Source organism: Geotrypetes seraphini, chromosome 3 (genome assembly GCF_902459505.1).
Source record: "Geotrypetes seraphini chromosome 3, aGeoSer1.1, whole genome shotgun sequence".
Taxonomy (NCBI): domain Eukaryota; kingdom Metazoa; phylum Chordata; class Amphibia; order Gymnophiona; family Dermophiidae; genus Geotrypetes; species Geotrypetes seraphini.
This window is the reverse complement of record NC_047086.1, coordinates 344,192,911-344,216,923: the sequence shown is the minus strand read 5'-3', so window position 1 is coordinate 344,216,923 and position 24,013 is coordinate 344,192,911. Positions and strand designations below refer to the sequence as shown.

The 24,013-nt window shown below is 46.9% G+C and overlaps 1 protein-coding gene across 3 annotated transcripts in view; it reads left to right on the top strand.

The window, feature by feature from the left end:
* The window catches only part of GALNT14 (polypeptide N-acetylgalactosaminyltransferase 14), a 596,567-nt gene that overhangs the window by 226,936 nt on the left and 345,618 nt on the right, over nt 1–24,013 (top strand). For all 3 annotated transcript variants that reach the window (XM_033937530.1, XM_033937528.1, XM_033937529.1), the window contains exon 2: nt 10,757–10,926. In XM_033937530.1, the coding sequence (XP_033793421.1) occupies nt 10,757–10,926 (170 nt within the window). The remainder of the gene's footprint in view (nt 1–10,756; nt 10,927–24,013) is intronic.

The window sequence follows — 24,013 nt, the reverse complement described above, 5'->3', positions numbered from 1 at the left end:
TCCGTCTCATGCACTTGCTTGGTTTCATGGGGTAGAATTGCCAATTTTACTTGCTCAGATTTTCCACAATAGCAAAACATCCAGAACACCAGGGCATGGTCATACTGGATGCGGCCGAAGAATTTCAGAGACAAAAGAACACATCCTGAGCTTTCTCATCTGTTTCCGTAGCAGGAACCAAATATGGAAAAGTCACCTTAAGAGAAGAATTACCATATTGCAACAGATCATAGATTTCTCCATCTCAGCCCCCTATCTTACCTCAGAAGAAATAGAGAAGTGTAGCATTGTTTAGCAAGTCATGCTCCTATGTTTTCTAGAAATCAGAGGTTGGGATGCACAAAATTCTTGCTGACAGTTCTTAATATAGTGTTAAATACCGTTTGTTTTATCTGTCTGCTTTATATTTATCTTAACCCTTGTGTCCCATTTCCACACAATGCCATTTATCAGCAGACAACTCTATTTTAAGAGAGGTTTTGCATAGAGAATCTTTTTCTTTTTTTTTTTTTTTTTTGTTTGAACTTTAATATAATATAATTCTGTTGGAAATAGTCTGTTGTATCTCTGCTGTTGTTATTTTTTTGTCCCATTAAAAGATCATAAAATCACAGATTTGAGCATGCCGGACTGCACTGCTCACAAGAAATAGGTCGTAGGGGTTTTCAATCCAGTCCTCGGGACACACCTAGCTAGGGTTACCATATGGCTCCAGGAAAAGGAGGACGGATTAAGACATCTGAGTCTTACTTCCATTGAAAGCAATGGAAGTAAAACCCGGATGTCTCAATCTGTCCTCCTTTTTCTGGAGCTATATTGTAACCCTACACCAAGCCAGTCAGATGTTTATTATATCCACAATGAATATGAAAACCGCTAGGGGTGAGCAACCTTGAAAGAGACCTGGGAGTGATGGTAGACACAACATTGAAGGCGTTGGCGCAGTGCGCCACAGCCTCAAGGAAAGCGAACAAAATGTTGGGTATCATTAAGAAAGGTATTGCGACTAGGACGAAGGAAGTCATCCTGCCACTGTATCGTGCAATGGTGCGCCCGCACCTGGAGTACTGTGTCCAGTACTGGTCGCCGTACCTCAAGAAGGACATGGCGGTACTTGAGAGAGTCCAGAGAAGAGCAACTAAGCTAATAAAGGGTATGAGGGACCTCTCATATACTGACAGACTGAAAAAGCTAGGGCTTTTCTCCCTGGAAAAGCGGCGACTTAGAGGAGACATGATAGAAACCTTCAAGATCATGAAGGGCATAGAAAAAGTGGACAGGGACAGATTTTTCAAATTATGGGGAACCACAAGTACAAGGGGGCACTCAGAGAAATTGAAAGGGGAAAGGTTTAGAACAAACGCCAGGAAGTTCTTTTTCACCCAGAGAGTGGTGGATACATGGAACGCGCTACCGGAGGATGTGATAAGCAGAAGCACGCTACAGGGCTTCAAAGAAGGTCTGGACAGGTACCTGAAGGACAAAGGGATTGAGGGGTACAGATAGGAGTAGAGGTAGGTTATAGGGATAGGATTAGAGGTAATTTATAAAATTAGTCAGAGACCACTGTTCAGGCAATAGGCCTGATGGGCCGCCGCGGGAGCGGACCTCTGGTCTGCCTCAGCGGAGGCAACTTCTTATGTTCTTATGCATGAGATAAATTTGCATGAAATACTTACTTTATAAGCAGATCTCTCTCATACATATTAATTGTGGGTATCCTGCAAACTTGACTGCTTAGGTGCCTTGAATAATGAATGTGTTGAGAATCACTGCTATAGAAATTTCAAAACAAAATACATTTGGGTCTGTGTTTATGAGAATCTTTTCTTATAATTTTATGCCTATGCTGCCACCTAGTGATTGCCCACCCCAACCCCTCCCATGGAAGCACCACAATAGAGAGCTGCACTTTACTTTCTGGCGCCAGATTTTGGGGGATCCTTTTGGACTTTAGCTCTCCATTCATTCATTACTTTTCTAGTACATAATACACAATATAATTGTCTTAAACCAGGGCTTCCCAGAACTATCTTGGGAACCCAAGTGCCAGATGAGTTCATAGGATCTGCAAAATGAATATGTATGAGATATATTTGCTGATGGTAAGTTTCCAAATACAGTGGTACCTCGGAATCCGAACGCCCTGAACTCGAACGACTTGGAATCCGAACTTTTTTTTGTGGTAAATTTTGTCTTGGAATCCGAACTCTGCTTTGGAATCTGAACACCCTGCACATTGTATGTGTGTGTTTGTGCCACAGGATCTGAATGCTGCTTTGGAATATTTGTTAATATTTTACCTTAAAATCCTGTTAAAATTTGAGTTTGGGACCCAGGAACGGATTAACCCAGATTCTATTATTTTCAATGGGAAAAATTGTCTTGGAACTCGAACGGGGTTCTGGAACGGATTAAGTTCGGATTCCAAGGTATCACTGTTTATCTGAAAAGTGGATTGGCTGTGGGATCCCCAAGACTAGACAGCACACAGAAAACTCCTATAATAAAACCACACATGTAGGCATAGGCTGGAGTGAGCTTGGACAGCAACTTCAGCATTTGGAACCTAGGAAAATACCAGGTGGACTTTACAGTTTATGACCCAGAAATATCAAAGAAGAGATAAGTTAATTTACTCATGTATTTGTAATGGGTATAACTAATGGGCAGACTGGATTGCCCATTCAGGTCTTTATCTGCTGTCATTTACTATGTGTTACTTTATTGTACAATGCTGCATTGACTGTGATGCTTAGAAATTGTTGGATATAGAAAAAAAAAGTAAAGTTACAAAAAAGTCACACATACAAAAGTAGAACATTATAAGCAAAATCATCTGAAAAAATTATATAAGATAAAAAAGTATCACTATCAAAGCAATACACATGTTGAGGAGACAAAAACAGCATCATGCTGTACAACTTTAGTCCTCATTTTTAAGAGCCCAAACTAATAAACTATTTAACTTTCTCTAGAAAACTAAGGTGCCGATGCACAATGCTTACTGTGCTAGCAATGTTTGTATCAGACTGGCTGTATCCAGTTTAGCGCACGCGTTATTCAGTGTGTAATCAATGAACATAAGAATTGCTGCTGCTGGATCAGACCAGTGGTCCATCATGCTCACGCGGCAGCCCTTAGGTCAAAGACCAGTGCCCTATATGAGTTTAGCCTTAACTGCGTATGTTCTGGTCCAGCAGGAATTTATCTAACCTTTTCTTGAATCCCTGAAGGGTGCTTTCCCCTATAACAGCCTCTGGAAGAGCGTTCCAGATTTCCACCACTCTCTGGGTGAAGAAGAACTTCCTTACGTTTGTATGGAATCAATTCCCTTTTAACTTTAGTGAGTGCCCTCTCATTCTCTTCACTTCGGAGAGAGTGAACAATCTCTCTTTCTCTACAAAGTCAATTCCCTTCAATATCTTGAATGTTTCGATCATGTCCCCTCTCAGTCTCCTCTTTTCAAGGGAGAAGAGGCCCAATTTATCTAGCCTCTCACTGTACAGCAACTCCTCCAGTCCCTTAACCTTTTTTGTTGCTCTTCTCTGGACCCTTTCGAGTACCGTATTTTCGCGGATATAACGCGCACCATTGTAAAACGCGCACAGGGGTATAGCGCGCAGAAATCACGATGATATGTACAAAAACTTTTCTATACCGCGCTCAGGCATATAACGCGCATGCTGCCCGACTCTCCTCTGGCCACCCCGACTCTCCTTTCGCTCTCCCCGACTCTCCTCTGGCCACCCCGACTCTCCTTTCGCCCTCCCCGACTCTCATCTGGTTGCCCCGACTCACCCTGACTTTCGGTGCACTGCCCCGACTCTCCTCTGGTTGCCCCGACTCACCCTGACTTTCGGTGCACTGCCCCGACTCTCCTCTGGTTGCCCCGACTCACCGTTCACCCGCCCTGACTTTCGGTGCACTGCCCCGCCTCTCCGTGCCTGTCCCCCTTGAAGTCCTGCCCCCCCTTGAAGGTCTGCCTGTCCCCCCTTGAAGGTCTGCCTGTCCCCCCTTGAAGTCCTGTCCCCCTTGAAGGTCTGCCTGTCCCCCTTGAAGATCTGCCTGTCCCCCCTTGAAGTCCTGTCCCCATCCTGAAAGCCTGATGCCCCCCCTCGACGTCCGATTCTTCTCCCCCCTCGGCAGGACCACTCGCACCCCCACCCCGAAGGACCGCCGACTCCCCGACAATATTGGGCCAGGAGGGAGCCCAAATCCTCCTGGCCACGGCGACCCCCTAACCCCACCCCGCACTACATTACGGGCAGGAGGGATCCCAGGCCCTCCTGCCCTCGACGCAAACCCCCTCCCCCCAACGACCGCCCCCCCCCAAGAACCTCCGCCCGTCCCCCAGCCGACCCGCGACCCCCCTGGCCGACCCCCACGACACCCCCACCCGCCTTCCCCGTACTTTGTGTAGTTGGGCCAGAAGGGAGCCCAAACCCTCCTGGCCACGGCGACCCCCTCACCCCACCCCGCACTACATTACGGGCAGGAGGGATCCCAGGCCCTCCTGCCCTCGACGCAAACCCCCCTCCCCCCAACGACCGCCCCCCCCCCAAGAACCTCCGACCGACCCGCGACCCCCCTGGCCGACCCCCCCACCCCCCTTCCCCGTACCTTTGGAAGTTGGCCGGACAGACGGGAGCCAAACCCGCCTGTCCGGCAGGCAGCCAACGAAGGAATGAGGCCGGATTGGCCCATCCGTCCTAAAGCTCCGCCTACTGGTGGGGCCTAAGGCGCGTGGGCCAATCAGAATAGGCCCTGGAGCCTTAGGTCCCACCTGGGGGCGCGGCCTGAGACACATGGTCGGGTTTGGCCCATGTGCCTCAGGCCGCGCCCCCAGGTGGGACCTAAGGCTCCAGGGCCTATTCTGATTGGCCCACGCGCCTTAGGCCCCACCAGTAGGCGGAGCTTTAGGACGGATGGGCCAATCCGGCCTCATTCCTTCGTTGGCTGCCTGCCGGACAGGCGGGTTTGGCTCCCGTCTGTCCGGCCAACTTCCAAAGGTACGGGGAAGGGGGGTGGGGGGGTCGGCCCGGGGGGTCGCGGGTCGGTCGGAGGTTCTTGGGGGGGGGCGGTCGTTGGAGGGAGGGGGGTTTGCGTCGAGGGCAGGAGGGCCTGGGATCCCTCCTGCCCGTAATGTAGTGCGGGGTGGGGTTAGGGGGTCGCCGTGGCCAGGAGGGTTTGGGCTCCCTTCTGGCCCAACTACACAAAGTACGGGGAAGGCGGGTGGGGGTGTCGTGGGGGTCGGCCAGGGGGGGTCGCGGGTCGGCTGGGGGACGGGCGGAGGTTCTTGGGGGGGGGGCGGTCGTTGGGGTGAGGGGGTTTGCGTCGAGGGCAGGAGGGCCTGGGATCCCTCCTGCCCGTAATGTAGTGCGGGGTGGGGTTAGGGGGTCGCCGTGGCCAGGAGGGTTTGGGCTCCCTCCTGGCCCGATATTGTTGGGGAGTCGGCGGTCCTTCGGGGTGAGGGTGCGAGTGGTCCTGCCGGGGGGGGGGGATGTATCGGACGTCGGGGAGTCGGCCGGGCAAGAGGGCTTGGGCTCCCTCTTGCTCCGATCGTGGATGCGGGTGCGGGTGGGAGCGCGTGCGAGCGGTCGTTCGGGGTGGGGGTGCGAGCGGTCCTGCTGGGGGGGTGAATCGGGCGTCGGGCGGGGTGGGAACTATGTTTAAAAACTTTTGTATACCGCGCTCAGGCATATAACGCGCGAGGGGTATGCGCGGTACGTAAAATCACGTATAACGCGCGCGTTATATCCGCGAAAATACGGTAGTACTATGTCCTTTTTCATGTATGGTGACCAAAGTTGGACGCAGTATTCCATGTGGGGGTGTACCATGGCCCGGTACAGCGGCATGATAACCTTCTCAGATCTATTTGTGATCCCTTTCTTAATCATTCCTAGCATTCTGTTGGCCCTATTCGCCGCCGCCGCACATTACGCGGACGATTTCATTGACTTGTCTACAAGTACTCCCAAGTCTCATCAAAGGGTTCTGCATTGCTGGAATAAGGTGATCTTATCAGCCATACGCAGAGTACAAAGTGTCTGCGCAGCAGCAGTGACTGGAAGGACATGCTTAGACAGTGACACCAACAATATTGGAGGGCAACTAGCAATCACTCAGGGTCCCGGATGAGGGTGAATAAAGGGTGAACAAAGGTTGGAGGGCTGCTCAATGTCACTCTGACGAGAGCCTAGGTTGCATGGCAGCTGCAGAGCAACCTAGTTTGTTCAAAGATTTTAGCATGACTACCAGGGGTTGAACTACAGCCAGACCAGCTTCTAGAGGCTGACTGAAACTGGTTTTTTTTTCAGTATCAGCTGAAGCCAAAATTGCTACCAGAACTGTCTAACCATGGCAGAAACCAAAACTGCAGCCAAAACAAATCACCTGGTTTTGGCTGAAGCCAAAACCCAAACAAAAAACCAAGGTTGAAAAGGTAACGTGAAAGCTACAAGGATGCTTGAGTGCATAGGAAGAGGCATGACCAGTAGATAAAAGGAGATATTGATGCCCCTGTATAAGACTGGTAAGACCTCATTTAAAATATTGTGTACAATTCTGGAGATCACAACCTTCAAAAAGATATAAACAGATGGATACGGTTCAGAGGAAGGCTACTAAAATGGTTGATGGTCTACTCTACATCATAAGACTATGAGGACAGACTTAAAGATCTCAACATGTATACTTTGCAGGCAATGCGGGAGAGGGGAGATATGATAGAGATATATAAATATCTATTTGGGCATAAATAGGCATGAGGCCAGTCTCTTTCAACTGAAAGGAAACTCCAGAGTGAGAGTGCATGGAAAGAAGTTAAGAGGTGATATGAGTAATCTAAGAGAAAGGTTGGTAGATGCATGGAATAGTCTTCCAGTAGAGGTGGTGGAGACAAAGACTGTGTCTGAATTCAAGAAAGTGTGGGACAATCAAGTGGGATCTCTTAGGGAGAGGAGGAGCTAGTGGATGCTGCAGATGGGCAAACTGGATGGGCCATTTGGCTTTTATCTGCCGTTACGTTTCTCTGTTTCAATCCAACTAAAAAGTATTCTCCAGCCTGAGGACATCAACACTTTCATTCTATTGAGGAAATTATTTTGTTTACTAGTGATTCCATGGATGATATATGTTCTGAATCAAAATAAAAATGTACACCTCCTCTTCATCTTGTCATTGCAAGTTGGTATGACGTAGTGTCCAGGATTCCCCTGTAATTAGAGTCCAGTAATGGAGCACAAGAAGAAGTGGAGCAGTAGCTGGGAGCAATGTGCTGAGAACCACAGAAGACAGGATTGAATTCCTGCTTTTGCCACTGACAAGTCACTTCCTCTCCCATTGCCTCAAATACCCACTTACCTAGGGTTACCAGACGTCCAGGAAAACCCGGACATGCCCTCTTTTTAGAGGACTGTCTGGGTTCCCGGATGGACTTTCCAAACCCCCCAACAAGCTCCGGCCACATCTGGAGGGCCTCAGAGCATGCGCGGATGACATCACACACATGCGCGCATGCTCCAGGCCCTCCAGACGTGGCTGGAGCTCATCCGGAAGAAGAGAGGAGGCATTGTCGGATGGGGCTTGGGGTGGAATGGAGTGGGGCAGAAGGCGGAACTGGGTGGGACTGGAGATAGAACGGGGTGGGGACATGTGTCTGGGGTTTCCTGGAGAAAAATACGGGTAACCCACTTACCCCCTACTTCTGTAAAAAATAAGCACTGAAAATTGTGCGCGCAAATTTGGGCGCGTAACCGATTTGCACACCCGATTTAACCGAATAATGGCGCTGATATGTGCTTCAGTTCAGGGTTTGCCTGGCACACACAAATAAGAGCTGCATTTTCTGTGAAACTCTTGCGCACATGTGCCAGGCACATTTTCTCCCCTTACTTTTGTTTTCACAGCAGGCGGATCATTAGCTTTGAGTGTCGGAGGGCTATTTTTCTGAGCAGTTCTTGAAGTATGGGGGTGGGCGCTGTTCACTTTTACTGCTGGAGCTTTGAGCATCTGGGGCCAAGTGCAGTCCTCACTCCGTTCCCTGCCCATCCCACACCCCCTAAGGGTGAGTTCCCCCTTAGATGCTTAGAGCTCCTTTTATCAAGCCGCGCTAGCGGGGTTAACGTGCGCGACTTTTCATCACGCGTTAACCCCCGCGCTGGCCAAAAACTACCACCTGATCAAGAGGAGCTAGCGCGTCCCGCGGTTTAGCGCGCGCTATTACGCGCATTAAACCGCTAGCGCGGCTTGATAAAAGGAGCCCTTAATGTGGCAATTAGTGTGAGTTAACTGTTAACACTAACTGAGCTCACGTCAAGAGCTGCATTAAATACCTAATGTAGCTTACTGAATAGGATTCTTTGTGGTGGTGGTTTATGATATAGGTTAAAATTTATCACAAATCTCTCAATTTATTACTATCTTATTTATGTTGAAATAGTACTGCCTTGCCTGCAGCACATTATTTAAACAGGCAGGCTATAAGCTCCATAAATGAACGGATGAGTTAAGTTAATCATTGCATCGCTCTCCACAAAATCGTTCGGCATGTATGGTCTGTTAGCTGAATCCTGGGCAGCTCCCTCTCCCAGTACCTCTCTCTTTCACCTTGAATATATCAGTGGATTATGGCAAGAAAAAGGATCCTTTGGAACTACTGCTCAGTGACATCAAATGAAGCCACAACTGCGTTCTTAAGTACGAGTTGTACTTCAGTTGGGTGTCTGTAATTCAGGGACTGCCTGCATCTTATAACTTTGTATGTATTTATAATAACTTTAATAATAATAATAACTTTATTTTTCTATACCGCCATAGTCAGGCGACTTCTAGGCGGTTTACATTGTAAGAAGGCTGGACATTCAGCGAATAACAAAAGGTCTTAATACAATACAATAAGTCTACTTACAATACCGAACAATGAGTCTCAATACAATACAATACAATACATTACTATGAGTCTAAATACAATACAATACAGTAAGTCTAAGTACAATACCATACAATGAGTCTAAATATTAAACAATAATCTAAAAGGTAAACTTACGTATTAATTGGAGTTCTATGGATAGTGAGTACCTGAATGCTTTGGTACTAACATATTAAGTGGAGTTCTATTTTTGGAGCCCTCTTAGGTTTAGGTGGGCTATAAACTTTTTAAATAAATAACCCCCCCTTTTCCTAAGCAGTGGTAGAGGTTTCTACCGTGGCCCGAAGTGCCAAATGCTCCAGCGCTCATTGAATTTCTCTACCGAGGCTAAGTAAAAGAGGGCCTAAATAAATAAATAAACACTAGGCCACTTTCTCTCCCACTCCAATGCTGGATAGCACCAACTTTGTCCCTTATTATAGGGAAATCCTAGGCACTGCTAACTTGCGATTATATAGGGGGAGGTTTCCCCCCCCCCCAAATATATATCATCAGTGGAATCGCTAGTAAACAAAATAATTTCCTTCATAGAATTAAAGTTTGATTAAAATTCTAATCTGGAAAATAGGTGACTTGAACAATGTTGATTCTGCTATTTCTGCAACTCAGGGCCTGTTTTACAAAGCCGTGCTAGCGGCTGCAGCGCGGTAATGGCCCCGAAGTCCATAGAGATTTAAAAGGCTTCGGGGCTGTTGCCATGCAGCTGCCACTAGCGCGGCTTTGTAAAACAGGCCCTCAATCTTACAATTACTTTTAAACTAAACTAAACTAAAACTTAGTTTTATAGACCGAGTCATCAACCAATAGGAGCTCTACTCGGTTAACAATAATGTAAAACATAATACTGTACATAAATTTGACAAGGAAAAGTAGACTGAAATAGTTAACTTCCAAAATGTTTAGCAAACAAAAAAGTTTTCAGAACTTTCCGGAATAAAGCAAAAGAACCTAAACTTCTTAATGTAAGTGGTAAAGCTTCCAGAATTCGGTTAATTTAAAAGCATTGAATACTTGATTTAGTTTGCCTATCCTTCACTTATGGATTATTCAGCCTCCCCATGCTTAAACTTGTACTGTAAACTTTTGGGGAAGGGAATAACACTTTATTTAAATAATAGATATTTGTAGTATTATTGTAAAAGTTTCAAGTTTAATAGAGATTTGATTAATCGCTTAATCATAATTCTAAGCGATGTACATAATAATAAAATTACAAAATGTGGGGAACAATACAATGAATAACAAAAACCAGGTCTAACAAGACTATTGACAAACTTAACAAAAGTAAGAACATAAGGGAAGAGAGGGATAAGAACTACAAATTATTTAAAAGTTAAAGAGACATATAAGGGAGATATATAAGGAAAGGGAAGTTAAAAATTACTTCAATAAAATTAGAGAGAAAAAGTAAAATTGGTTGGAAGACTAAATGGCTAATTTTCAAAGGCGTCTTTAAAAAGAAAGTTCTTTAGTTTACTTTTGAATTTTTCTAAGTTGTGTTCTTCCCTCAAGTGAATAGGAAGTGAGTTCCAAGTTTGGGGGGCTGTAAAAGAAAAAATCAATTGCCGTCTAGTATTAATAATTCTAAGAGAGGGAATCGTCAGCAAGTGCTGTTCAATAGATACGTTCTATTGGAAGTATATGGAATTAATAACTTATAAATGAAAGCTGGAGTTTTGTAAAGCAGGGATATGAATGTGAGCAAACATAGTTTATATGTTATCCGGTGAGCAACTGGAAGCCAGTGCGCTTTATTGAGAAGGGGTGTTACGTGATCAAACTTCTTGCCTTTGAATAATGGATTCTTTCCTTCCTTTCCAGGGCTTGGATGCTGACTGGGATGACCTGTGGGACCAGTTTGATGAGAGGAAATACCTGAGTGCTCGGAAGTGGAAGGCCGGTGAGGACCCATACAAAGTGTATGCCTTTAACCAGAGGGAGAGTGAGCGGCTTCCTAGTGACCGTGCCATCCGGGACACAAGACATGACAGGTCTTTGCTTTCTAACTGTGGTTCATCTTAATGAGAATCAGATTATGTATAGAGAGAGGCTGAGTTAGTCTTCCATGCACAAAGATCAGGCTCTGATTCCATAAGAAACAGGCAGGTCAGTATTTGTAAGCGTCTGCTGCAACAGCTGAAATAAATCCAGCTATTCAGCACAGATGGGGCAGTCAGCACCAACACTATATAGGAGTGATATTTAGACTGCTGTCTGGAGAGCTAACCAGATAAAGCTAGTTTTCTTGTTGTCCTATAGTTATTTGGATAGCAGGCTGAATGTTGCCGTTAACCAGATAACTGAGGGGACAACTCTTGCCACGAAGTTATTCAGATAGCAGTGATTTCAGTGACAGTGTTTGGACCATACCACTGAAAGTCAGTGACTGGCCACTAAGTCAGCGCCAGTTGTTCACATAGCATGTATTATTACCCTGATAACTTCTTTTGAATTCAAACTTCTGCATGCAATGGATGGAAAACCAGAACTGCTCAGCCTCTTTCTGCAGTCAGTTAGGGTTACCATTCATCTGAGAAAACCTGGTCATGTTCTCTTTATAGAGGACTGTCCGAGTGTCTGGATGACTTTTTACAAATTGGGGGGGGGGAATCTGTCCGGGTTTAGCTGACTCTCCCACCTATCTCCTCCCCGGCCGCTATAATTCAGTCTTCAGGCAGCTGGCAGCGGCAATGAGTAATCCTGCTGCCACCGGCCTGCCCTGGAAGCCGTCTCTCTGCAGGTCCCACCTACGCTGGAACAGGAAGTCGCTACAGAGAGGCAGCTTCCATGGCAGGCCAGCGATAGCAGGCTCACCTCGCTGCTACTGCTGGCTGCCCAAAGAATGAATTACAATGGCTGGGGGAGTCGGGAGCTGGAGAGAGAAGTCGTGAGGGGAAGTTAGCAGCATCAGAGGTCGGAGGAGGGAGGACTGAACATAAGAACATAAGAAGCGCCATCTCCGGATCAGACCTTCGGTCCATCAAGTCCGGCGATCCGCACACGCGGAGGCCCTGCTAGGTATTCACCTGGCTTATTTTATAGCCAACCATATCTTTATATGCCTATCTCAAGGAGATATGCATCTAGTTTGCTTTTGAAACCTAGGACTGTCGATTCCGCAATAATCTCCCCTGGGAGAGTATTCCAGATGTCAACCACTCTCTGTGTGAAGCAGAACTTCCTGACATTGGTCCTGAACTTGCCCCCCCTTAGCTTCATTTCATGTCCTCTTGTCCGTGTCAAATTGGACATTGTAAATAATCTTCTCTGCTCTATTTTGTCAATTCCTTTCAGTATTTTGAAGGTCTCGATCATATCCCCACGCAGTCTCCTTTTCTCAAGGGAGAACAATCCCAGTGTTTTAAGTCGATCCTCATATTCCAGTTTCTCCATACCCTTCACTAGTTTAGTTGCTCGTCTCTGCACCCTCTCCAGCAGTTTTATATCCTTCTTTAGGTAGGGAGACCAATGTTGGACGCAGTATTCCAAGTGGGGTCTGACCATTGCCCTATAAAGCGGCATTATAACTTTCTCCGATCTACTCGAGATTCCTTTCTTTATCATGCCCAACATTCTATTTGCCTTATTTGCCGCTGCCACGCATTGTGCCGACGGCTTCAGGGTCCTATCTATCAGTACACCCAGATCTCTTTCTTGTTCACTTTTCCCCAGAGTTGCACCTGACATTCTGTACTCGTATTCCTTATTTTTACTGCCTAAATGCATTACCTTGCATTTCTCCACGTTGAACTTCATCTGCCATTTCTCCGCCCATTTTTCTAACCGACACAAATCGCTCTGGAGTTCCTCACTGTCCTCCTGCGATCTGATTGCCCGGCAGAGTTTTGTGTCGTCTGCAAACTTGATGATCTCACTGGATGTTCCGTTTTCCAGGTCATTGATATAAATATTAAAAAGGATCGGCCCAAGTACCGAGCCCTGGGGCACACCACTAGTCACTCTCTCCCAGTCGGAGAACTTCCCATTTATGCCCACTCTCTGCTTTCGGTTTTCCAGCCATTTGCCTATCCATCTTTGTATATCTCCCTCTATGCCATGGCTTTGTAGCTTCCTGAGAAGTCTTTCGTGTGGAACTTTGTCAAATGCTTTCTGGAAGTCCAAGTATATTATGTCCACCGGCTTTCCACTATCAATTTGCTCGTTCACGGTCTCAAAGAATTGGAGTAAATTCGTCAGACACGATTTCCCTTTCCTGAATCCATGTTGACTGGGTTTCATCAAGTCGTGTGTGTCCAAGTGCTGAACTATGCTATCCTTGATCAGTGATTCAATCATCTTGCCGGGGACAGACGTAAGACTCACAGGTCTATAGTTGCCCGGTTCTCCTCTCGATCCTTTTTTGAAAATTGGCGTGACGTTCGCTTTCCTCCAGTCGTCTGGTATCTGACCAGTTCTGATTGACAGGTTTGCAAGTTTTTGCAATAACTCTCCAATTTCAATCTTCAATTCCTTCAAGACTCTCGGGTGAATTTCATCCGGTCCAGGTGATTTGTCACTTTTAAGTTTGTCGATCTGATAGTATATCTGGGCTAAGTCCACTTCAACTGTGGTGAGGCTGTCTTCTATTTCTCCTGCAAACACTTTCTCCGCTTCAGGTATTGTTGAGGTGTCCTCCTTCGTAAAAACGGACGCAAAGAATGAATTTAGTTTGTCTGCGATTTGTTTATCTTCCTTGATGTACCCTTTTCTTCCCTTGTCGTCCAGGGGTCCCACTGCCTCTTTTGCAGGTTTTTTCCCTTTCACGTATCTAAAGAAGGGCTTGAAGTTTTTGGCCTCCCGGGCTATTTTTTCCTCATAGTCCTGTTTTGCTTCCCTCACCGCCTTGTGACATTTCTTCTGTTCATCTTTATGTTTGTTCCAGGCTTCGGTTGTCTTCGTGCATTTCCATTTTTTGAAAGAGTCCTTCTTTACCTTTATGGCTTCCTTCACCTGTATGGTAAGCCATGCCGGTTCTCTTTTGCCTTTAGTTCTCCGATCTTTGGAAATCCTCGGAATGTAGAGATCTTGTGCTTCTGCAATAGTATTTTTCAATAGGCACCATGCCTGATCTACTGTTTCAAGTTTGTCCACCATCTTCTCGAGTCGTTTTGTTACCATGGCTCTCATGCAATCGTATTTACCCTTTTTAAAGTTTAAGGTGGTGGTTAAGGTTTTGACATGTTTCCCTTTCCCGATGTCAAGTTTAAAGTTGATTACATTGTGATCACTCGTTCCCAGTGGAACCATGACTTCTACTTCTGTTATCGGTCCAGTGAGACCATTTAGGACCAAGTCCAAGGTGGCGTCGCCTCTTGTCGGCTCTTTTACCATTTGCTCCAGGAAGCAATCCCCTAGCACCTCCAGGAACTTGGCCTCCTTGCCGCAGTTGGAGGCTCCTAGTTTCCAGTCTATTCCTGGGAAATTGAAGTCTCCCAATATAACTACATTGCCTGTCTTGCATACTTGTTTGATTTCCTCCATCATTTCTGAGTCAGTGACTTCCGCCTGTCCTGGGGGACGATAGTAAAGGCCAATTTTTATATCTGCGCCATTGCGACCAGGAATTTTGATCCAGAGGGACTCCAGCTTCTCTTTCCTGTCTGTTGTACTCATTCCAACAGAATCTATTTCTTCCTTAACATATAGGGCAATACCTCCACCTTTCTGCCCTTCTCGATCTCTTCTATATAGTTTGTATCCCTGTAGTACTGTGTCCCATTTGTTTTCTTCATTCCACCATGTTTCTGTTATGCCAATGATATCCATGTTCTCATGTCTTGCTATCGTCTCTAGTTCTCCCATTTTGTTTCCTAGACTTCTAGCATTTGTATACATACATCTAAGTTCCCTTCGTGTTACCTTTTTGGACCTTCTACTCTTGGCTGTCCTTACAGTTTCATTTACGGTATCCTTTACTGCTCCCGTGTTATCTCCCATGTTTGCTGTGTGGTCATCCCCTCCTGTGTCTGAGTTGTCCTTTCCTGCTTGTTCTCCTTTGTTGGCTGTGAGGTCGACCTCTCTTGTGTATGAGTAGTGGTCCTTTGTTCCTACGTCGGGGCATCCTGTTGTCCGTGCCATCGACCGGTTGTCAACATCGAGAGATGAGGGGAGGGAGCTAGAGAAAGAGCATGGAGGGAAGGCTTGACAAATAGTATGGAGAGAGGGTGTGTTGAAGAAGCATCATGGAAAGAGAGAGCGCTGGAGCATGGAATAGGGTAGTGCTGGGTGGGAGGGGAGAGACAGAAAGAAAAAGGAGGATGGAAGGAGAGAGGGGTCACTCGTGGGAGACTAGGGGTTGGAAGGAGAGAGAGAAAGAAAGAAATACCTACAGGAGAGGGGGGTTGGAAGGAGAGAGGAAAAGAGAGAGAGAAAGAAAAGCACCTATGGGGAGGAGAGCTGAAAGGGAGGGAGATAGAGAGAGAGAAGCACTAAAAGGGTACAGAGTATGGGAAGGGGGACCAAGAAAATGAATGAAAGGTGGGATGAGGCATTGCAGAGTATGGGCAGGACTAAGGGTGGAGTGTGGGCGGGGTCATATGGTAACCCTACTTACAGTAAACTCACTCTGAGTCACCTGGCACTTCATTGCTTCATTCTTAAGGTCTTAGTTTTTCGTTTCTTTTTCTTGTTCTTGTCTCTTTTATTTCCTTCCTCAGACCCAAACCTCACAGAAATGTTGCTTGCTGATCAGGCTGTCCCACCTTTGGGTTTTTCCCACTGCTTTGTATGAACTTGCAGTTCTGGTTGATTACCCCATGGATACATTGGGGTAAAAAAAAACCAGGTTGGGTTCAAAACAAAGCCAATTGTCAGTGCGGTTGAGCCTATTTTGCTGAATCAGGGAAAGCTCTGCCAGGGCTAAAATCTTTTGTCTGTTGTGCTGCAAAAGTTACCAACCCCCCTAAACCCAGTCGGTTATGTACCATATTGCCATGCTGAAATTAAAACACATGCAATCTTAAGGCCTTAGATTTGTGTAAAGAGCTTCTAAGTTATGCAGTGGAAATGGTGACATGATTTCAGATTCTTTGGCTTTCAAATACATGTGATGATACCACCTGGTCGTATTTGCCAAAAGAGATACACCAGGACCAGTTTGTGTAGCATGTGGCAGTTCTCCAAATAAGACTGGACATGGGGGACAGCCTGGGTTATTTCAGAAATACAGGGCAGTTTTAAGAATGAGGTTGACAGATTTTGAGGGAGGGGGACGGAGGTGGGAGGGAGACCTGGATGATGCATTGGAAACTTGTATCCTTATAATCCAAGAATGGCAGAGGACCACAATGAGAAGACACCAAAACTGACATGGATAGGGGAAAATATTGTAAAGATATTCAACCTTGCATGTCTGTTGGCTAGTCAATAGATGGGAACAACTGGGCAAACTGGTTGTACCATTTAGTCATCCAGGCCCAGTTAGGGGGCGGCAACCCCTGCCGCAGATTTCTCCCTACTTCCCCGCCCCACCTGACACACTCCATTCCCCCCACCATCGCTGTCACCACCGCTGATACCGCCGCAGCAACAGGGACGGGCCAGGCATGTGCAGCGACTGTAGAAGTGGCCCCCTACCCCCCCTGACTTCAATTCTAACATCAGAGAGGAAGTTCTGGGCCAGCCATGCAGCGATTGGCTGGCCCGGAACTTCCTCTCTGATGTTAGAATTGACATCGGGGGGAAGGCTTGTGTGCAGCCACTTGTGCATTTGCTGCTCACGCCTGGCCCGTCTCTGTTGCTGTGTTGGTGTTGGTGGGTGGGGGGAGTATGTCAGGTGTTAGGGAGAGAGGGAGTAGGGCGGGTGGCAGGGTTGATTTTGGGGGTGGGGCGGGGAGGCAGGGAGAAATTGAACACAGCTGCAGTTTCAGTGGGTGGGAGAGGTGGGGAGAGATCCTGGACAGCGGCCAACCCACGTACCCCCAACAGGCAGCCCATGTACCCCATAGGGTACGTGTACCACAGGTTGAGAAACCCTGATCTAAGATACAGCAGAGTGTGGTAGCTTGTGACAAAAAGAAGGGGGTCAATTGTAGGGTGGATGGCAAAGAGCTGCATATGGGGGAGAGCCAGCAAATTGGAGAATGCTTAGGTGTTTCCCATAGCCACTTCCATGAATCGCTTCCTTTTTCATTTGGAAGGATCTCAAATATTTCCAAATTGAAGTTGATAGAAGCCTGGCAGCAGGACCACTGTGACCACCATTTTGTTACCATGATTGATGCCAGTATAGAAACCATAGAGCCATTTTGCTGAGCACTGCCAGCTTTATTCCCAGAAAATTCAATGCTGGGCCATGTCCGGGCACCAACTTTGAACATCCAGTTTTATGCAGCTAGCTAAAACTTATGAGGTTAAGTACAATTTCAGCACTCAAATGCTCAAGGTAAACCGCATAAAAATAGGACTGTGTTTTATGCAGTCACCATATGTGGTTAATTGCTAAAAACTGCACTTATATACATAGGTACTGAGTGCCTCAAACCACTCATAAAATAGCTGTTTTTTTGTTTGGTGGATAGTGCTGATATTCGACAGTTCTAATCAGTTAAGTGCCAGCAAATATCGGCAGATAGCACCACACAAGCGATTTAACTGACCAGGAACCAGTCCTAGCCACTTATGAGATCATTTTGAATATCTATCCCTGTCTGGATATTAGAATGCAAGGCATCATTTTTTTTTTAATGCAAAAACATCAACCATTGTAAAATAGGTTTGTGTGACTTGGGGTTTATTACTCAAACATGGAGCGAGGAAGGATACCCTCAGGGTTCTGAGGATGATTATGGTTAAGTATACAGAGTCTGAAAGAAAGCAGCTTGACAGGGATCTCAGGGTATAACATCTCCATCTGTCCTTAATTCATCATTCTTGAGTTAAATCTTTTATGAAGCTAGAATTACAGATAGCAAGCTCAACCTGAGCTGCCTTTTCTAATGCTCAGGAATTGTTTTTGGTTAAGAGGAAGTGGGCACGGCTCAAGGCAATCTGTTGGCTGAGGCTGCCCCCCTGCCTGCCACCAGCTACCCTCTGCCTCCTCTTCCTAGTCCTGCAGCAGCCAGGGCCGGCATTAGGGTAGGGCAAACAGGGCAGCTGCCCTGGGCCCCACGGTCTGGGCATCTGTTCCCCATGTTGGCCCATCTCCCTCCCTTCTCACCTTCCCCTCACCTACGGTCGCCTTTCCAAATCACAGTTTTCTTTTTCAGCAGGGCCCCGGCATGGCAGCTGTTTTCATAAGTTGCAGGTGGCTGCTCGGCCCGAAGCATCACTGTTTCTGTGGTGTTGCATGTTCTAGTGTTCACCTTTTCCTAGGTACACTCTTGTGTGACTTGTGGATTATTAATAAAAATCATGTTTTCATATAGAGGAGGGGATGTTAAAAAATGATCATCTCTGGTTGTCATATATGCTAGGTATGCCACTGGTGGACTATGTCAGCTTTGGGATATGTGCATCACAGATCTTTGTATTGTGTCAAGTGATGGGGGAGTGAGGGTGGGCAGTGGCCCTGAGCCCAAAGTGGGTGGGCACTAAATTTTCTTCCTATCATGCCCCATGCCTCCTACCCAAATGCAGAATATAAATACCTAAGTTGGTGGGTTTCCAAAAGCCCTGCCAGCTGAAGATCTCTTCCTCTAGTCCGGCGGCCAGAACTCTTCAAGGTCTACAGCTGGTGGCAGTTCAGAGACATTGCCACTAGCTGCAGAGCTTGGAGATTTCTGGCTGCCAGACCAAAGCAGGTGGTTTTCAACTGGCAGGGTTTCCACCATCCAGAGCAAGGGAGGTGGCTAATTTTGTGTTGTAATACTTGCTGAGGTTAATTTCTTGGGGTTCCCAGTTAAGTTTCTATTTGTGATCTCTTGATCTGTATTTGGTAAAGATCTGTCTGTGTTTTGTGTGTGAAGAAGTCATTTAAATTTGTTTTATGTGTGGTACTAATGGGAGGTGGGGATATCGGGGGGGGGGGGAAGGGGTACGTGTAGTAGTAATGGGAGGTAGAATATCAGGGGGTTGGTGCAGAGAGGAGAGGGGATCAGGGGCCCCTTCCTTAATTTCTGCCCTGGCCCCAGCATGTCTAAAATAGACCCTGGCAGCAGCAATAAGCCAAATGTTAGACATGTGGCCTCTGAGACTCATGTGTGTCTCCAAGACTCTGCCAGTCATGCCCCCTGTGCTGCAAAAATCTGCATCAGAGGTGATGTGATACAGGCGCACATGGGTCTTAGAGTCTCCATGTTTATTAATCAGTTTTTACCACAGTAGAAATGAGGAGAAGCGGCGGCAGCTGAAAGGCGGCCTTTAGGGAGTTTCTGCAGGCCCAGAATAAAGTGAGGATGTCACTGTTGGAGTGGTTGAAGGCATGCGGAAATGGAATCAAATCTACACCTCTCTGCCGAGTAGAGAAATCCACACACAAGAGTCGTGAGGCAAAGATGTTATCAACCACAAAGGATTTCAACTGATAGTGCTTTAATGGATATGGACTCGATACTGCTAGTGTTTCGGCAGCACGTGCCTTTCTCAAGACTCTGCAACATCATGAACAAAGAAAAGCAAACATTTGAGCGTCTCAGTAAAACACCTCACCCTAATAAAATTAAGAACTGGTGCTCAGAGAATATGGGTCCTCATGCCCAAGCTGGGACACAAGAGTTACGCCTCCTGATACATAGTGTACATTCTGGTGACCAAGTTGGGCACAGAGCCTAAGAGTTCTGTAGTACTGCATCCATCCAGGGAATGCTCCTAACCCCGGCCTCTTTTGAGTTGCACACCATTAAATTTGCACATGGATCTTTATAGAACATTTAGAAAGATGCGCACGCAAATCCAAAATGTTGTCAATTAATGCCAATAATTGATTGCATACACACAATTATTGGTTCTAATGAACTAGTTAGCCAATTTAGTTGTGCATGCAACTTTGAGTGCCTTTTATAAAATCCAGAGGAATGTGTATATGCCAGTAAATGTGAGCAGTGGCACAGCGCGGGTGAGAGGTGCCCCCTCCCCCGCCCTCATCTCTGCCCCGATCCCCCCTGCCGCCCGTTCCCCCCCCTTTCCTTCCCCATACCTCTAGTTGTTCACCGCCGCCAGCAACAACTTCAACGAGCTCCTTGCGACCCCGGCGCCTCTCCCTCGGACGTCACTTCATATGCACGGCACCCGGAATGACATCAGCAGAAGAGCTGACATGGTCATGAGGAACACATTGAAGTTGTTGCTTGCGGCAGTGAACAATTAGAGAGGGAAGGGAAGACGGTGCGCACGTGGTGAGGGGAAGAGGCGGAGGAGGGGTGCCAGTGCCCCACCAACATGGCGCCCAGGGCGGACCGGCCCCTCACATCCCTTACTACGCCACTTAATGTGAGCCAACTGGAATTGCCCTGATAGCGCCATAGACTATAGGAATACTGTGAAACTTCTAGATTAGATGTCCTGCTGAAAATTTGCCTAATATCTCTTTCTCTCTCTCAAACACCCCCCCCCCTAATCTGAAATAGCTGAAGTCACTAGCTCTCTATCTACATATTCTAGATATAGTGCATATCAATTTAAAATGCCTCAGTCTAAGCAATAAGTCTACAGTATATTTTATTAATGCACAGAATGCATTATTATGATAATCTTCTCATGAATAGTAAGAAAAAAAAAAAAAAAAAGAAATGTTGTTTTTCAGTGGCACTGCAGTTGTCCATTCATTAAGTTTTGATGAACTTGATAGTGAGAGAAATTGCAGTTGTTAATGCGGCAGGGCAAATTTGTCGGCATTTGGTTTGACCTCCATCTGTTCTTTGACTTTCACAGTAGCAACACAGCAACATAGTTAATAACAGCAGATGAAGACTAAAGTGGCCCATCCAGTCTGCTCAGGAGAGATTCGTCTTCTTGGTAGATGCGCACGGGAACTTTCTAAATGCAGCCCAGCCTCATATCCACTCTGGCTCGTGTTTTCCGGCAGACTTCTAGACCCTCTTCTTATATCTGCCTCGAGCACAAAAAAGATTGTGGGTACTGAACTCATAACTCGCAACAGATTTCCCCTCACCCAGCAAAGAAAAACAAAAAAGAAAACATAAAATACATCTGGTACTAAATGGCCAGCCTGTATCTGAATGTCAACAGCAGGGCAGGTGATGCAGACAATTCAAAAGCTAGGGTCCTGCCACTCTCTCCTGCCCCTCACAGCTTGTACTGTTTCTCTCTCTCTTTCTCTCTCTTTATATTGCTACTACAGTGGTACCTTGGTTTACGAGTATAATTCGTCCCAGAAGCATGCTCGTAAACCAAATTACTCGTATATCAAAGCGAGTTTCCCCATAGAAAGTAAGGGAAACTCGCTTGATTCATTCCCCCCCTGAGGCCAGTAGCACTGCTCTACCCCCCCCCCCGCGAACCAGCATTGCTCCCCCCCCCGCTCATGAAGGCCTCCCCTGCATGATCCGCCACCCCCCGCGATCCGGAATCCTCCCCCGCTGGAATCGCCGTCCCCCCGCCGCAATCCGATATCCTCCCCGTACCCATCACCCACCCGAACGCATCACTTACCCCCAATTGGCACCCGGCACCAAGGCACAGGACATGCCGGTGCCCGAAGATCTCTCATCCTTTTTGCTGGGCCTTGAGCATCTGCGCATGCTCAAGGCCTTAGTTCCTGCTCTCTCCGAGATTCTCGGAGATCTCGAGAATCTCGCAGGAACTAAGGTCTTGAGCATGCGCAGATGCTCAAGGCCCAGCAAAAAGGATGAGAGATCTTCGGGCACCGGCATGTCCTGTGCCTTGGTGCCGGTGCCGGATGCCAGATGGGGGGGTAAGTGATACGTTCGGGTGGGTGATGGGTACAGAGGATATCGGATCGCGGCGCGGGGGGGGCGACGCGAGCAGAGGGGTGCCGGATAGCAGGGGGGAGGTGCTCGTACATCGAGGTAAGCTCAGTTTGCGAGGCACCAATATTGTGAATGTTTTGCTCGTTTTGCAAAACACTCGCAAACTGGTGCACTCGTAAACCGAGGTACCACTGTATTTGGGTTTTTGCCAGGTACTAGTGACCTGTATTGGTCACCTTGAGGACAGGCTATTAGGCTAGATGGACCATTGGTCTGACCCAGTAAGGCTATTCTTAGGGTTACCAGATTTTACTTGCGTAAAATCCGGACCTATAGACCCGCCCAGTTCTACCATCCCCGCCCCATAATGCCCATGCCACACCCCTAGACCCATGCCCTAAGTCTGTTCTCGTCAATTGGGAGGGCATCTGCGCAATCGCGGATGCCCCCTCCCGATGCGATCTGAAGAGGATGCTTTTCAAAACCTTGACAAAGTGCCGGGTTTTGAAAAGACGTCTGGACACACGGACATGTCCTCTAAAAAGAGGACATATCCGAGTAAATCTGGACGTCTGGTAACCCTAGCTATTCTTAAGTTCTCTCTGCCCCTCCATTCAGACCATTCATAGCACTTTTCTCCAATCAGCCCCTCTCTTCCCTCAATCCATCTAAAATAGTGTTTCTCAACTTCTTCAAGCCAAGTACCCCCTAAGCCTAACAAATACCAACCGAGTACCCCTGCCCAAACTCCACCCCAGACTTGCCCATGCTTCGCCCCTGACCCCACCCTCATAATAACAGTACTAATTGTAATGCAGTTTCTTCCATCCATTTCTCATTTACACAAAATATATTCTTATTAATACATAATGGTAACCACTAAATTTAAAAAAACACAAAGCACACTGTACGCAGAGAAAATGTTAATTATCATTTATATTTGGGCTTTTTTCCAAAGAGGTCAAGGCAGATGACTTGAAAATATGCCCTCAGTAACAACTATAGAAAAATAGACAAATATAGAGCAAAATATAGACAGCAGATATAAATTCACAAAACTGATACATTTTGATCACTGAATTGAAAATAAAATTATTTTTCCTACCTTTGATGTCTGGTGATTTCATGAGTCTCTAGTTGCATTTCCTTCTGACTGTGCATCCAATATTTCTTTCTTTCTGCCTCCTGCACGCTTCTTCTCCTCTGGACCCCATTCCCTTCCCCAACCAACATCTCTCTCTGTCCCTCCATAAGTCCAACTTTTCTTCCTCTTTTCTCCACCCTATTGGTAATATGTCTCCCTCTCTCTCTCACTGTCAATCTGTCTTGAGAGATCCAGGCATCTCTCCTACCCCCTCTACTGCCACATCCAACATTTCGCCCTCTTTCATCCCCTGGATCATGTGCATAATTTTTCACCACTGCCCACCAGCCCCATGCCCATTTCTCCTTCTATCATCCCTCTCCAGCACAATGCCACATTTCTCCCTCCATCACTATTTCCATGATTCCTCCATCTTGCATCCCCTTCAATCTGCCCTCTCCACCACCATATCTAACATTTCTCCCTCTCATCCTTCTATTCCCTATGCATCTCTCTCTTCTCTCTCTATGCCCAATTTCCCTTTCTTCCTTTCCCCATGTGCACCATCTTGCCCATCAATTCTCCCTTTCTGTTCCATCCCTCCTATGTCCCAAGTTAGTGCCCCCATGTTCATGCCCCTTCCCTTCCTTTTGTGTCATGTTTGTGACCCTCTCCCGAAGCTGACCTGTCTACAGAAGCCACAGGCACCACCAAGGACCCCTCCCTGCTTCCCTGTCTGCATGCCTGCTGCACCATCCCCCACCCCTGAAGCCAACCCTGCCACCTTGCCGAGCCGACATGCTTCATTCCCCCCCCCAGCAGCAACTCTGCGCAGGGGTGGGCCATGGTGCATGTAGCAACTCACATGCTGCACACAGAGTCTGGCATCTTAGGGTTTCGTTTGTGTATTTTGGGACTTTTAGGGCTCCTTTTACTAAGCTGCGCTAGCGGTTTTAATGCGCGTTGCAGATTAGCGCGCGCTAACCCTGTGCTGCGTGCCAAAAACTAGCTCAATGGTGGCGTTAGTGGCTAGCGCGCACTAAAACCGCTACCACAGCTTAGTAAAAGGAGCCCTTAGTTTGTGGTCTGTATTTGCATAGTTCTGTGTTCTATCGGAGAACACTTACCGCTTTGATGGCAAACCGTGGCTAACTAGCACTATGCAGC